The 16,579-nt window shown below is 47.4% G+C and overlaps 1 protein-coding gene across 3 annotated transcripts in view; it reads left to right on the top strand.

Annotated features, from left to right (window-relative positions):
• The first annotated feature begins 1,723 nt into the window (after positions 1 to 1,723).
• Plekhb2 (pleckstrin homology domain containing B2) overlaps positions 1,724 to 16,579 on the top strand; it is a 23,110-nt gene continuing 8,254 nt past the window's right edge. For 2 of the 3 annotated variants that reach the window (XM_045150467.1, XM_045150466.1), the window contains exons 1-5: positions 1,724 to 1,826; positions 8,590 to 8,634; positions 11,894 to 12,046; positions 14,312 to 14,414; positions 15,484 to 15,523. In XM_045150467.1, the coding sequence (XP_045006402.1) occupies positions 8,598 to 8,634; positions 11,894 to 12,046; positions 14,312 to 14,414; positions 15,484 to 15,523 (333 nt within the window). In that variant the 5' untranslated portion in view covers positions 1,724 to 1,826; positions 8,590 to 8,597. Of the gene's footprint in view, positions 1,827 to 8,589; positions 8,635 to 11,893; positions 12,047 to 14,311; positions 14,415 to 15,483; positions 15,524 to 16,579 lie in introns of those variants that run through there. The other variant, XM_045150468.1, reaches the window with a different exon arrangement.

The raw sequence follows: 16,579 nt of genomic DNA, 5'->3' as shown, positions 1-16,579 counted from the left end.
AAGATAGTTTAATTGGCATCTATTAAATTTCAGTAGTTAAAATACAGGTTGGGTATTCCTTACCCCAAATGCTGACAGCAGAAGCATTTGGGATTTTGAAAAGTTTCCCCCCAGTTTTGTAATATTTGCAGAATGTGATTATCTGGGGATGGGACTCAAGTTTAAATAAAAGATTTAAATTAAGATTTAAATAAAACACTCATTTGAGCCGGGTGTGGTGGCGCACCTCTTTAATCCCAGCACTCTGGAGGCAGAGTTAGGAGGATTGCCACCCCGAGACTACATAGTATATTCCAGGTCAGCCTGGGCTAGAGCAAGACCCTATCTCGAAAGAAACAAAACAACAAAAAAGCCACAGAATCAATAGTCTTATCTAATAAGAAGGAAGAGGTGATATATTTTATATTTATAAATTTTTATAATTCACTTTTATGGCTTATTAATACATAGCTGTATGATAAATATACATATATTTACCATTTATAAATAATATATCTAGCAATAAACAGAATGATGCAAATTCCACATGAATAGAATAATTTTTGTTGTTTTTTTCAAGGTAAGGACTCACAAGGAATTCGCTCTGTAGCTGGACTCAAACTCACTGTAGCGTGTGCCACCATGCCTGGCTTGATGATAATAAATTTGTATTGACTATTTTCAGACATACACATTACTTTAATCCTCTCCTGTTACTTTCTTTTGAACTCCTCAGGAATGGAATTTTAAAAAACTAGTAAAGGACACAAAATGACACTTTAGACTTGGAGGAAAACACCACAATCCCGAATAAATAGATTTAAAATTAGATCAAGAAATCTGGGGTTTGGGGAGATGGCTCATTGGTTAAAGGTGCTTGCTTGCAAAGCCTGGCCTGGGGTTTGAGTCTCCAGCACAGATGTAAAGCCAGGTGCACAAAGTGGTGCACGTGTCTATAGAGTTGGGTTGCAGCAGCAAGAGGCCTTGATACATTGATTCTCTTTCTCCCTGTCTACTTGCAAATAAATTATATATATGTGAAAAAATCTGACTTAGGGCATTATGGCACTTCTGTAAAACAGACAGGCTCAGATCATCAGGTGTCTGATACCTAGTAACTCATGACATCTTCTATTTTTTTTTTTTAATAGAGGAAGAAAGAGAGAGGGAGGGAGGGAGGGAGGGTGGGAGAGAATTAGCACACCAGGGCCTCAGCCACTAGAATCGAACTCCAGACGCTTGCGCACCTAGTGGGCATGTGTGACCTTGTGCTTGCCTCACCTTTATGCATCTGACTAACATGGCATCTGAAGAGTTGATAAGCCATCTCTCCAGATCCTCTATACATTTTTTAATAAAAATATTCATTGCATGAGAGAGATGTATTCACCGGGGCCTCTTGCCTCTGCAAACGGACTCCAGGTACATCGACCACTTAGTGCATCTGGGGTGGGTACCGGGGAATCGAATCTGGGTCACTGAGCCATTTTCCCCGCCTCCCCTTCGGTCTCTGACACCCCCCCCTATTCTCCCGTTATTCCGAGCGCATCATTCTTTCTGGTTCTCACTTCTCATGGGACCTGGTCCTTTTCTTTAGAGTAGGTAATTTTAGAGGCCACGATCTGGGACCTTGCAGGCGCTGCAGGACCAGAGCGCATGCCCAGCACGGTTCCGCGCCCCTGCCGGTGCTCCGGGACCCGTTGACTGACGGCCGCAAGCCCCGCCCCGGGCCGCCCCGCGCATGCGTACGAGGGGTGACGCAGGCCCGGGACGTGCACCATCAGTGAGCCTGCCAGGGCGACCTTGCGCTCCCTCGGTTTCCTGCCCCGCGGCCCGAGCGTCCACAGGTGACCGCGCCCACGCCGTCGGCCCACCCCAGGCCGTGGGTGACCCTTTCCCGGGCCCCCAGGGCCTCCCCCTCGGCTCGGCCCCGACCCCTCCCAGGGCTCCCGGCCTCTCCGGCCGCGCCCTTCTCTGCGCGTCCCTCGCCTTCCCCGCCCGGGTCTAGACGCATGCATAAAGATGTCCAGCCTGCCCGTGCCCCTGCCCCTGCCCCTGCCCCGACACTCTGCCCACATCTCTCCTCCCCCGGGCGGCGGCTGCCGCTCGGCCTCCTGCGCCCCCAGGGGGTCCCCCCTCTGGAATCCCAGGGACCCCGGGGCTTTGCCCTGCGCGCCCCACCCCCCGCGGCCTCCCCGGCTCTTGCTTGCTCACACCCAGTGTTTTGGTGCTTGGTGGTGCCGCGTGTGATGGTTACCCGACTAGATTAAGGGATTTCGATTTAGGGAAGCATAAGCTGTGTCTGAGTCCTAGATTTAGATCGATTTACAAAGAGGCTTCATTCTGGAGTGGAGAGTACTTTTCCAGGATTCAGAGTAGGTGGAGGAAAGGGATGGGGTGAATTGTCAACAGATTTGAGAACATGATTAATTCAGTTCTCAGTGCATTTTCCAATGGATCGGTCTGTCTGTCTGTCTTATTTTCCTTTCTTTTCTTTCCATTTGGCTAGGGAAGGAAGGGGGCTGATCTCCTGTGGCCTTCGAGGGAACCATGTCCATGCAGGAAGTAACATGCAGGGTAGATAGGGCTGGCGCTGCGATGGTTAACTGCCTGTTTACTTAGGGCATTCAATATTTGTTCAACATGTTCACGGCTAGAATGTGTATGTACAGACACACCAGTGTCCGTGGGCCTACGCAGTTAAGGGTCAACATCTGCCTGGGAATACTGTGGCTGCTGTCAAAGTGTCCTCTGAGTCCAGAAGTTCCCGAGCAGGGTGGTCAATAGGCTAGCCATAGGTCAGGTGGCTTAAGAAGTGAACCTCTGGCCAGGCAGGTACTCGCCTGGGCGTTCCTAGTGTCTGTGATGTTTCCTCACTGTGGCAGAGGCTTCCCACGCGCTGTGTTGCAGGGTCTTCCTGGCAGGCAGCAGTGTGTCTGCCACACAGAGGTGTCCAGTAAATTGCTTATTGAACTTTGCTGCAGAAAATAACAGGACCACAAGGGTATTTTTATTTTATTTTATTAAAAATTTTTTTTTTTTTTGAGGTAGGTCTTATTCTAGTCGAAACTAACAAACTAACCTGGAACTCACTCTGTAGTTCCAGGCCATCCCCAGCTCATGGCAGTCCTCCTGAGTGTTGGGATTAACTGCATGTTCCATCATGCCCTGTAGTTTTATTTTAAATGTTTTTCTTTATTTGAGTGACTATGCTCTCCCACCACCCCTGAGCCTCTTGCTGCTATAAATGAACACACCAATAAACAGAGACAAAGACAGGAATTCAATCTTTTTTTTTTCAAATTTTTATTAACAACTTCTATGATTATAAAAAATATCTCATGGTATTACCCTTCCTCCCCCTACTTTCCCCTTTGAAACTCCATTCTCTATCATATCCCCTCCCCATCTCAATCAGTCTCTCTTTTATTTTGATGTCATGATCTCTTCATCCTCTTAGGATGGTCTTGTGTAGGTAGTGTCAGGCACTGTGAAGTCATGGATATCCAGGCCATTTTGTGTCTGGGGGAGCACATTGTAAGGAGTCCTACCCTTCCTTTGGCTCTTACATTCTTTCTGCCACCTCTTCCGCATTAGACCCTGAGCCTTGGAAGATGTCATAGAGATATTAAAATACTGAGCACTCTGGTCACTTCTTTCCAGCACCATGATGCCTTCTGAGTCATCCTAAGGTCACTGCCATCTGAAAAGAGAAGATTCTCTACCAAAAGTGAGAGTAACATTAATATAAGGGTATGAACATTAAGGGAAGTGCTTACTGGGCAGTTTGATAAGCATAGTATATACATTTAGCAAGACAGTAGCAGATGTTATACCCCTAGGGCTCATGACTACCCCTGTTTTAAGTTTTCAGTATCAGGGATGTATTCCCCCCCATGGAGCAGACCTTCAGTCCAATTCTAGGGCAGTTGGTTTCCACCATGACAGACGTGCCATTATTATTTTTTTTTCGAGGTAGGGTCTCACTCTAGCCCAGACTGACTGGGAATTCACTATGGAGTCTCAGGGTGGCCTCAAACTCAAGGCAATCCTCCTACCTCTGCCTCCCGAGTGCTGGGATTAAAGGCATGCACCACCACACCTGGTAGACGTGCCACTATTGCACCCAGTGGCTCATTTGGCCTGGCTGGCTAAATATAAGGCTTGCAGTGTCCACTGTTGGGTATCTTCACTGGTGATTTCTCTTTCGCCCATTGAACTGCATGCAGAATGGCTTCTTCCAGCTTTCTGTCAGCTGGTCTACATGGAGGAGGTTATCAGCTCAGTTCCAGCAGGATTTCTCAGTGGCCTTGCAGCTCAAGTATGTGGAGTCTTCAGCAATAGGGTCTTACCATCTAAGAAATTCAATCTTTAAGTTGCTGTTTATTCACAAGGCCAATGATCTGGGAAGGTAGTAGGTTTTATCTGAACAAACTGCTTATGCTTCCTCTCCAGCCAGCAGATAACTTAGGAAGGGGAAACAAAGACATTTATTCATATTCTTCCCTGGGAAGATGGAGGTTTATCTGGATTCCCGAAAGCTTTGTTATTTATTTATTTTTTTCCCTGAGATTGGGTCTTGCTCTAGCCCAGGCTGACCTGGAATTCATTATGTAGTCTCAGGGTGTTCTTGAACTCATGGCGATCCTCCTACCTCTGCCTCCTGAGTGCTTGGTTGCTATGCTTTTAAGTTAACATATGGCTTCTTCTTTTCTCAGCCTTCTGTATGTGGTACTGGATGTAAAAAAAAAATTAAAGAATTATTTTATTGGTGTCACTGAGTACCCAAAACTGCACAGAGGAAACTGTTTAAAATGCTGGGCTGGGGAGATGGCTCAGTGGCTAAAGGGCTTTGGTAAAGCATGAGCGCTTAGTTCAGCTCTCCAGAACACACATAGAATGATAGGCATGGCATGGTGGCCGAAGCCTGTGACACCAGACTAGAGAGGTGGAGACAGGGACTCCTGAGGCTCAGCAGTTAGCTGAGCTGCAGTTGCCTTCTCGTTGTGGGGACAACACCCAACCAACCAGAAGCAGCTCATGGGAGGAAAGGGCTTATTTCAGGCTTTCAGTTTCCAGGGGAAGTGTCTCATTGTGGAAGAAGCTGGCTCACTTCATAATTCCACAGCAGAGGCAGGAAAGCAAGCATCCAGGGTTCACGGTGGCTCAGAACACACGCTGGGGCTGGACTCCACTCCAAGGTCTGCCCCTTGGTGCCATGCTTCCTCTAGCAGGCTCCACCTCCCAGACACTCCATGTAACCAGAACACCCGAGGTTATGGGGACGTTACATTCAAACCCCCACAGTAGTGTTAGTCCGTGAGCTCTGGGTTCAGCGATCCTATCTGCACATACACATTTGAACATGAATACCAACAGACACACCACACATGCATACACACTCAAGAAATAAATAGTAAAAAAGACTAGTTGGCCCAGATGTGTTTTGGCAGTTCTCTAAGCTGGTCTGTTTGTAAGCCTGTCTCACCTGTGGTGGTGCTCCTGTTAGTCCTGTTTCTCGAAAGCAGTACCAACCTGGAAATGTCAACCACATGTGAGCTGACCTCTGTGCTGATGGGCTTCTCAATTTTCAAGCCCCCGTTCTTTGTGATTCTTTATTGTTATCCTAAAAGAGCAGAGCTGTTTCCTTTCAAAAGAAAGCAACTCTCACTGCTAAAGTGAGTGTGGTGCCAGCTAAAGGAATGGAGGTGCTATGGGTGATCCAGAAAGAACCCTGGGTCCCTGATCTTCTAATACGACAAGTGCTGAGGGTGATCCAGGAAGAACCCCGGGTCCCTGATCTTATAGTAAGACAGGTGCTGAGGGTGATCCAGGAAGAACCCCGGGTCCCTGATCTTATAGTAAGACAGGTGCTGAGGGTGATCCAGGAAGAACCCCGGGTCCCTGATCTTATAGTAAGACAGGTGCTGAGGATGATCCAGGAAGAACCCCGGGTCCCTGATCTTATAGTTAGACAAGTGCTGAGGGTGATCCAGGAAGAACTCCAAAACCGCCTGTCCTATACAGGTTTTTGTAGCCTTTTCAGGGCTTGTCTTGCCCATGCTGTTTTGTTATGTAAAGGCCTCATATGGAAAGGTTTCCAGTCATCTGCCAGTTGGCTTCTTCCCTATCTTAACTTGGGTGCCTCTGTAATCTCCCACCTATCCCTATTCTGCTGCCTCTCATCTTGCACCCCATGGGTGGAGGTTTGAATGTATAGCTATGGAATCTTAAGTCTCCAGTGGGTGGAGCCTTATTGGGGAAAAGGTATGTCACTGGGGGGCAAATCTTGGAGTTTAGCCATAAGGTACGTGGACATCAGCTGGAGCTCTGGCTGTTTTGGGGTGCTTGCTGTTGGTGGTGTCTTTGTGCTTGGATCTATGGAAATGAGCCATTCTTCTGCCATTGATGGTGTTCCCCTGGAATTTGTAAGCCTGAAATAAACCACTTTCCTCCTAGAAGCTGCTTTTGGTAGGGTGTTTGTCTAGCAATGTAAAGCTGACTGCAACATCATGGTAAATGGGATGGTTAATCTTCGGTTGTCCATTTGAGAGGATTTGCAAACACCATGGAAACAGATCTCTGGCAACGTAGGTGAGGGATTTTCTGGATTAGGTTAATTGAGGTGGGAGGATTCCCCCTAACTGTGGGCAGCACCATCCTGTCGGCTGGGTCCCAGGACTGAACAGAAAGGAGAAAGCAAGCTGAACAGTAGCATTCATCTCTGTCTACTTTCTCAGAATGGGTACAGTGTGACCAGCTGCCATGCCCTCTCTGCCATGGTGGACTGTAACCTCAGGTTGTAACTCGAAATAAAGCCTTTTTCCCTCAGCTTGCTTCCTGTCAAGTTTCTGGTCACAGTAATGAGAGGATAATATAGTAGGTTCAAATTTTGAAGCAATTCCCTTAGATTGAATTTTTCAGTCAGGGACCATGTCAGACACTTATGTATTATTTCACTTAGTTTTCTAAAATCTTTTAAAAATATTTAAAAAATTTATTTGAGGTGGGGGAGGGAGAGAGGGAGGGAGAATATGAATAAATATGGGTATGCCAGGGCCTCCAGCAGCTGCAAACGAATTCTATACATATGTGCCACCTTTTGCACCTGGCTTACGTGAGTCCTGAGGTATTGAACCTGGATCCTTTGACTTTGCAGGCAAGCGCCTTAATCACTAAGCAATCTCTCCAATCCCCAGAATCTTTTGAAATAGGTAGTATGTTCTCATTTTACAGATCAACAAGTTAAGGCTTGGAAAAGTTAAATAATTTTCCCCAGGCGACTGGTTGAGACAGGGTTGAACACAGCTTTTGATTCCAAAGCCTATACTTGTAAACATTGGCTTTATGAAGTCATCCATTCTGACTCTTGGTTCCTAAGACATGGTGCTTAAAGTTCTTCACTCTATTTTACAGACAAAAGGAATGGGTAGAGGTTTTGGGGAGGTGGCTCAGTGGTCAAGCAGACCCTACCGGCCAATGCTTAGTTCTCTAGCGCCAACATAAAAGCTGGATGCAAGAAGTGGACACGGGTCCAAATATGTTACAAATAGCAAGCAAACAACACCAAAGTAAGTTAGAGTAAAAATGCTGCAAAACCAGAGAAATGATTTAGGAAGCTAAACAGAAAGGTACATTAACTCCAGATGGCTCAATGAAAATTGACACAAAAGTTCTTTTAAAGCAATGGAAGCCGGGCATGGGGGTGCACACCTTTAATCCCAGCACTAGGGAGGAAGAGGTAGGAGGATCACCGTGAGTTTGAGGCCACCCTGAGACTACATAGTGAACTCCAGGTCAGCCTGGGCCAGAGTGAGATCCTACCTTGAGAGGAAAAAAAAAAAAAAAGAGAAAAAAAATGAAGGAAGGTACAAGTGAGTTGGGTTTTGGTTTTGATATGTTTGAAGGTAATTTAAGTTATTCTGTCAACACAAAATACTGTTCTCAGATCAGAGGAAGTAAGAGATTATTTGGAGCCAAATATGAGTGACCCTGACACAGGACCCGGGTTCAGGTTGCCTTGAATAACAGGTTCTAACATGGGAGCATGAACTTTTCATAGTCACAGGACAATAGAAAGACATAAATCACGATGTTTGTGGGCTGGAGAGATGACTCAGCAGTTAATGGCACTTGCTTGCAAAGCCTGCTGGCCTGGGTTTGATTCTCCAGTGTGCATGTAAAGCTAGATGCACAAAGAGGCACATGTATCGGTCTCGACCCCCCTCCCTAATGACACCAATGACAACCATTTTCACCTTTCTAAACTGCTGTTTTGCTATAGTGTTTGCTTTTACTTTTCTACATGGGATGAAATTGCTATGGGTCAGGTGTGTTTCTTGATGATTTTGTGTGTGTTTATATTGTTGTTATATTATGACCCTAGGGCACCCTAAGTGTTGCTCTATCCCTGGGGTACATACTTTGCTCACAGTTGTGACCCGTGCCTAACAGGATGCAGCTTAAGGAAGGAAGACTGGGTTTTGGCTTGTAGTTCCAGGGGTACCTCCCATCACGGCAGGGAAGGCTTGGAGCAGCAAGAAGTGGGAGGCCAGCTGACGAGCCTTTCTTTCTGGGGTGGAATTCTAAGCCTGCCTGTTTTTCCTGCAGTGGAAGAGATGGCGTTTGTGAAGAGTGGATGGCTGCTTCGACAGAGTGAGTAAAGGCCCTTGGGTCTGCCGAAATAGACCGTGGTTAAAAATAAAGCCCTGTGGCTGGGGAGATGGCTCAGCAGCGAAAGGCACTTGTTTGCAAAACCCACTGCCCACGTTTGATTCTCCAGTGTTCACATAAAGCCAGATACAAAATGGTGCACGCATCTGGAGGTTGTTCAGAGCAACAAGAGTCCTTGATGCGTACACACACACACACACACCCCTACCTAACTGAATAAGTAATAATTTAAAAAACCTATAAAGTCTAGTTGATGTTGTTGCCTTTGATTTCTCTTGGAAAGTTTTAGAACTCTGCGAACTGCTTGTGCACACATATGTAACTGGCCTGGCAGAAAGGGAGATACTCTACAGAGACTCTTGTGCCCTTTCCTTTGGCTATCAGTCTATTGAAATCATGAACCCCAAGAAGTTGGAATTTCCCGAGGACTCTCATGCTGTGAGAAGGAAACAGCCAAAGCTCGTGATCAGAGGGGAAAACCTGTCTCCATAAAATGGACTAACTCAGTGCTGACAGCTTGTCAGACCACCTTCCAGGAGATTGGCACCTGACAGTGATGTGGCAGGACCACACCTTGACCAGGACTGCTCAGCTACCCGCACCTCTGGCCCAAGCTTTGTTAGAACCCCAAGGATGAACTTGGTGGAGGGGTGTCACTGGGTCTTTTTGTCTGTCTTCCCCATACAGTCACACTGACAAAAACCTCCTTTTTCTACTTTTTACTATTTGTCACTCTTAATTGGCTCTGTAAGGATAGGAGGTCAGTATTGATATGTTGGGGCTACCATGGCACAGGCTCTGACCCTAACTCTGGTAGCATGTGAAACTGACTCCTTGTTTCACCAAGTTGATTGGAACCAGGAGCAGTTGCAGTCCTTGCTGCTCAGCAGCATCTTTGCTGTTCATGCTTGGTTGGCCTGGGACTGCCCTGAGTCTGACCACAGCCACTGTTGCTCTGCAGGCTCTGGACTCTATGGCTGTGGTGCACCTGGGGCTGAGAAAAGTCTCTACTGTTGAAGTATTGGAACCTTTGTGATTATTGGGAGGGAGACAGGTCATGAGGGCGTGGGTTTATCAGAAGAGAGACTGTCTCCATTGGAGACTCAGTTCATTGAGGCAGGAGATCCACAGTCCTAGGCCTGGCTCCTGCGGGTCTTTCCTGCTCTCCAAAGCTTCCATTCTGGGTGTGCGGTAAGGCAGGTAAAGAGCTGTGCATTGATCGCCCGAGAAGAACTGTGCACTCCAGGTCACAGCCTAGCAGATGTGATGTTGAACTGTGCTCTCCAGGTCTGGGGTCTCGGCCTAGCAGATGTGATGTAGAACTGTGCTGTCCAGGTCTGGGGTCTCAGCCTAGCAGATGTGATGTAGAACTGCGCTCTCCAGGTCTGGGGTCTCAGCCTAGCAGATGAGATGTAGAACTGTGCTCTCCAGGTCTGGGGTCTCAGCCTAGCAGATGTGATGTAGAACTGTGCTCTCCAGGTCTGGGGTCTCAGCCTAGCAGGTGTGATGTAGAACTGTGCTCTCCAGGTCTGGGGTCTCAGCCTAGCAGATGTGATGTAGAACTGCGCTCTCCAAGTCTGGGGTCTCAGCCTAGCAGATGTGATGTAGAACTGCGCTCTCCAGGTCTGGGGTCTCAGCCTAGCAGATGTGATGTAGAACTGCGCTCTCCAAGTCTGGGGTTTCAGCCTAGCAGATGTGATGTAGAGCTGCACTTTCCAGGTCTGGGGGCGCAGGCTAGCAGGCGACAGATGTGATATTGGCTTTACATGCAAAGCCCCAGCCTTTTTTAAAAAAATATATTTCTGACTTGGCTTTTGTTGTCCGGGGCTGTGAGGAACCTTATTCTGCTTTCCTGGCCTTTGGCGGCCCCCTCGTTTTCTCCCTAGACTCTACCAAATCTTTGAGGCAAGCCCTGTAATCCCACCCCGAGTCAGCAGATGTGGTTGTGGATGGACTGTGATGGCTTTTTACATGTGTGCCCTTTGCTGCCTGGCAGTGATGTGCACTCGAAATGGCTGTCTTGACACACTTGACCCCGACTTTTCCAGTTTGACCCTCTCAGAATTTTAGGTTCATAAGCTTGGTTTTGTAGCCACACCCCCTACCTGTAGATAAAGTTTCAGTCCTCACCTAAGGTGAGGTGAGATCGGTTCGTTCGCCCTGTGGTGCTGCAGGAGGAGCACATACGGTTATATTGGCTGAGCAGCCCCAGGACTCTGAGCCCCTGGACGATAGGATCTCTCCCAGTACCAGCCTCTGGAGACATCCAGCTTGGGAATGTGCATCCAGGGCTCTGATAGGAGCTCCATAGCCCTGCACTTCCACCTGATTCATGGCTCAGTTTCTGTGTGGCTCCAGCGCCTCCAGTAACATGGATGTCGGGAGTTGCTACGGTTCACTGAGCTAGTACTGTGAGGCTCCTCCCAGTGTGTGGGGGGTACTTGACACGGCAGTATGAAGGCTGGGTGGCTTTCATCTGGCTGTTCCAAGGAGGTGTGGGATTTGGGGTGAGCTTTATGCACTGTGGCTGAGAGCAGGAGGGGATGTGTGGGAACGAAAGGGCCAGGGGCCAGCGCATGACCATGAGGAAGCTGTGGGCTACCCGCAGCCTGGCATCAGGGCCCGTTGCAGGGACTTCCCTGTCTTCTGTGGACAAGGCAGTTCAGCTTTGTAACGTTCACTGCCTGGCCCAGATTACACATGAGTGGATGGGTTTTCTCAAATGCAGAAATGAGTTAGTAGGATGAGCCAGGTAGGATGGCCCACCCTCCTGTTGTGCCCATCACCCAGTGTCTGTCAGGAAGGGAGGCTCTCTTTCACCCTGGCTTCCTGTTAGGGAAAGGTTAGGAAAGATGTGCAAGTTTTTGGGACAAAAAAAAAATTCCTACAGATTTTCTCTTATAGCATTTTCAGATCAATCTAGCAAATTTGGATAGTGCTGGGAAGTTTAAAATTTCAGTTTGGTTTGACATGAAGAATCTGGTATTGGAGCTGTCTGATTAGCTCCAACACAAGCTATTGTTAAGCCTGCCTTTGCTGTTTGCCTGTGATTCCCCTCTGGTTGGCAGCCTTCTCGAGTCTGCAGTGTTAGAGAGGGCGTGGCCGGGCCCGGCTGTCTGCTTTCACTGCTGGTTACTGCTCGGGGCAGTTCTGCCTGGTGGACTTAGAGGACCAGGGCAGAGTTAGGGATAGGCTTTGCTCTTTTGGTCCAAAACCACCTTTCCCCATTTTGTTTCTCTAGGTACTATTTTGAAGCGATGGAAGAAGAACTGGTTTGACCTGTGGTCAGATGGTCACCTGATCTACTATGACGACCAGACTCGGCAGAGTATCGAGGATAAGGTCCACATGCCCGTGGACTGCATCAACATCCGCACAGGCCATGAGTGTCGAGGTAAGGTGTTCATGGGCGCTGTCACCTTCCTTCCTTGAAGGGTCTGCTCTGTCATGGTCAGACGGAAGAAGGGCTCCAGCTGAGACCAGGCAGCCATCCTGGGGCTCCAGGTACTCAGATCATGAGCCAAATAGGTAGACTTATCCTTGAAGTTAGGGTAAGACTGGAAGGGCTCCCCCCAAAATGGATGGGGACCCCTAGACCCCGTTGATTTTGTGGCTTCGAACTTGGCATCTGTTTGGTGATGATTGTAGTCAGTTGTTCTTTCCTCTTTTTCATGTATGTGGCGTGCATGTATGTGTGTATTCATGTTGTGTGTTCATGTACATGTATGCATGTGCATGTAGAGTCCAGAGGTCAGTGTTGGTGTCGTCTTCAGTTGTCCTCCACTTTACTATTTTAAAGTTCATTTTGCTACTGATATTTATTTACCACTTGAAAGAGAGGGAAAGAAAGTGTGGGTGTGTCAGAGTCTGCTACCACTGCCAACAAACTGCAGATGAATGCACTGCCTTGTGTGTCTGGCTTTACGTAGTCACTTGGGAATCGAACCCCGGCTGTCAGGCTTTGCAAGCAAGCACCTTGGGCCATGGAGCCATTCCCCATCTCCACCATATTTTTTGCAGCAGGGTTTCTCATTGAACCTGGACCACACTGACTAGGCTAGACTAACCAGCCACCGGAGCCCTGGCACACACCTGTCACTGCTGACCCGGCACTGGGGTCACGGGCACACACGCAGAACCTGGCACACACCTGTCACTGCCTCCCCGGCACTGGGATCATGGGCACACACGTAGAACCTGGCACACACCTGTCACTGCCTCCCCGGCACTGGGGTCACGGGCACACACGCAGAACCTGGCACACACCTGTCACTGCCTCCCCGGCACTGGGATCACGGGCACACACGCAGAACCTGGCTTTGATGGGGCTGAGTGTCCACACTTCGCTCCTCACGCTTGCATGGCACGCACTTGGCCCATTGAGCCTTCTTCCCAGTCCCTGGTCATTTTCTTAAAATCCATGGTGTATGGCTGGAGAGATTGCTCAGTGGTTAAGGCACTTGCCTGCAAAGCCAAATAACCTGAGTTCAATTGCTCAGTACCCATGTAAAGCCAGATGAACAAGGTAGCACATGCATCGGAGTTTGTTTGCAGCTGCCAGAGGCCCCGGGGCACCCATTCTCTCTCTCTGTCTCTGCTGAGCATGGTGGTGCACACCTTTAATCCCAGCATTCGGGAGGTAGAGGTAGGAGAATTGTTGTGATTTTGAGTCTGGCCTGAGACTACATAGTGAATTCTAGGTCAGCTTGGGCTAGAGTGAGACCCTACCTTGAAAAACAAACAAGAAGAAGAAAAACACCAAACCTGTGATGTTGTGCTTTCTGGACTCATGCCTTAGGTTTGTGTCAAAAGAACAGATTTTGTGGAAGTTTTGTTGACTGGTGGTTTCGCCTGGCTATTTTCTAGATCAGGCTGTAGAGTATTTTCTTCATGTTATGCTTGGTTTTTTGTCTAGTTCTTTGCTTATCTGAGCTGTTAGGTTTTAAAATGTGCAGAGAAATTTTTAAATTATTTTCTAATCTGTTAGGGAGAGAGAAAGAGAAAATAGGCACTCCAGGGCCTCTAGCCATTGCAAATGTACTTCAGACACATGTGCTACTATATGCATCTGGTTTACGTGGGTACTGGTAATTGAACCTAGGTCCTTAGGCTTCACAGGCAAGCAAGCGCCTTAACCTCTGAGTGATCTCTCCAGCCTACTTTTTTGACTTTTTAATTGATACAAATATTTTAAAATATTTTTATTTACTCGAGAGATTTCATGTGTGTATGTTTATGGGCACACTAGGGCCTCTTGCCACTGCAAACATAGCCTGGATACATGTGCCATTTTGTGCATCTGACGGCTTTACATGGGTTTTGGGGACTCAAAGCTGGGTCAGCAGGCTTTGCAAGCAAGCACCTGTAACCACTGAACCATCTCTCCTGCCCTTAATTGGTATTTTTATGTGTGTACAAAGTGTATTTTGATCATATTCCCCTCCTACCACTTTCTCTTTTCCACTCTTCCATATGCCCCTTCCATTGAACCCCTTCCTCCCTGTAATCAGTCCCTCTGCTGTTTTGTTGTTTTTCTTTTATTTTTGCCTTTCTTCATCAGCCATGATGACAGGTTGATGAGCCCGGTATTGTGCAGGTAGGATAAACGCTATCTTAAGAAGTATGTAAACATTTCTTCATTTTTTCTGACTTTTCCTAGACATCCAACCTCCGGACGGGAGGCCAAGAGATGGCCTCTTGCAGATAGTTTGCCGCGATGGGAAGACCATCAGCCTCTGTGCAGAAAGCACCGACGACTGTCTGTGAGTTTGGATTTTGCATTTGTTGAATTTACCAGGTATTTTCTGCTTTAGTTTCCAGTCATCTGGGAGGGAAGAGATTGGGAGTAAGTTCCTTCCTGGCAGCAGATGAGTGAGAGGAAGCTCTGAAGAAGGGGTCAGAAGCCGAGGGCTCTTCCCAGCTTTGGGGGTGGTGGCTGTCCTTGATGGTCCTTGCCTTGCACACATTACTCTGCTCTCTGCCTCTGTTGTCACACGCCACTCTCCCGGAGTGTGTCCACATCTCCCAGTCACATTGGATTAAGGACCTTAGAGTTTGACCTCATTTTCATTTGATTTTGTCTGCAAAACCCGTTTCCAGATCTACTCACGTTCATAGGCACACAGTTCAGGCCATCAGAAGAGCTGTGGGTGAAGACTGACATGAATCTGCGGTGTCTTCAACTGTCTAGTGAAAGTATTTCAACAACAGCTACATTTAAAAAGTTCAAGAAAAAACAGGTTTTGTGTATGACATAACTGACCAAGTTGCAGCACATAATTTTATTAGTTAAGATAAGTCAGTATTAACTAGTATGCATTTTGTTTGAAATGCTACATATCCACTGTAGCTACACTCTTTCTTTTTCTTTTCTTTTTTTTTTTTTTGAGGTAGGGTCTCACTGTAGCTCAGGCTGACCTGGAATTCACTACATAGTCTCAGGGTGGACTTGAACTCAAGGTGATCCTCCTACCTCTGCCTCCTAAGTGCTGGGATTAAAGGCATGCGCCACCACACCCGGCTTGTACTCTTAAAGTATATATGATATTATATATCCTTAGTGTCTTGAGTAAGTGGATTGGATAAGCCAATTTTTTCTCTGTTCAGCAGGGGATATTTTAAGACAAGTTTCATTTTGTACCCCAGGCTGGTGTCAAATTCAAGGCAATCCTCCTGCCTCAGCCTTTCAAGTACTAGGATTGCAAGCATGAGCCACCCCACCTGGCTAGACTTACATAACAAGCTTTGCAGGAATTCTGATGCCTAAATGGGTTTGTGAATCACGGAGAAGGTACCACATTGCCTCAGAGTTACCCTATCTCTTTTCTCCAGGGCCTGGAAGTTTACACTGCAGGATTCCCGAACAAACACAGTAAGTTGCTTATGGCGCTCACCAGCTCTGTTTCATGTCTTGGGTCTTGAATAACAGCTGAGGAACTGGAGGCTGGGGAGAGAAAGAGAGGGAGAGGGAGGGAGGGAGAGAGAGAGACAGGGGCTTCCAGTGTCTGTGATCTCGGGGTCAGTGTTCTCCATCTTGGGGCTTGCTTTATTTTTCCCAGATTTTTTGTAGAAAGAAAAGTGAAAAGTAGGTGAGGCTTGTAAACAAACTTTTGTATAGGTGAGAAAAGAAAAGTCATAAAGGCTTACTAGTATCCAGGTGTCTGTGTATTCTACTTTTGCCAGCTCAAGAAAGTTCTTCCTCCTCAGCTTTTTCTGAAACTCGTTACTTTTTCTTTCATTAAAAAATCTCCTTTAAGCCGGGCGTGGTGGCGCATGCCTTTAATCCCAGCACTTGGGAGGCAGAGGTAGGAGGATCACCATGAGTTCAAGGCCACCCTGAGACTACAGAGTTAATTCCAGGTCAGCCTGGACCAGTGAGACCCTACCTTGAAAAACAAAACAAAAAAACAAACAAACAAAAACCTCCTTTACAAAAAAGAAACTAATATTAATTATCCGTATAACTAACAAAATCTCAGAGTGGGTTCTCTATATTACTTTTGTTATTCCCCACCCCTTTTCTACTAGGAGCAATTTAACCAACACTTTAAAAATATTTTATTTATTTGAAAGGGGGAGGGAGAGAGAGAATGGCTGCACCAGGACCTCCAGCTGCTGCAGTTGAACGCCAGATGCATGTGCCACTTTGTGCATCTGGCTTATGTGGGTACTGGAGCATCGAACCTGGGTACTTAGGCTTCTCAGGCAAATGCCTTAACTGTTAAGCCATCTCTGCAGCCCGAACACTTTCTAATACAGAAGAGAGCGTAGATCAGCTTGTGGCTGCTGCGTGTCGGGTGTGACGTGCTGCAGAGAGTGCTGCCGCACGCTTTCAAAGGCCAAGGGAGCAGCGGAGCCCTGGACCAGGCTTCCTCGGCCACAAGAGCGCTGCTCCCACAGGGGCCAAGCAAGGACTGACCACCTTGTT

This window comes from Jaculus jaculus, chromosome 5, assembly GCF_020740685.1.
Source record: "Jaculus jaculus isolate mJacJac1 chromosome 5, mJacJac1.mat.Y.cur, whole genome shotgun sequence".
Lineage (NCBI taxonomy): Eukaryota > Metazoa > Chordata > Mammalia > Rodentia > Dipodidae > Jaculus > Jaculus jaculus.
The sequence above is the reverse complement of the archived record's forward strand: the minus strand, read 5'-3'. Positions and strand labels throughout refer to the sequence as shown.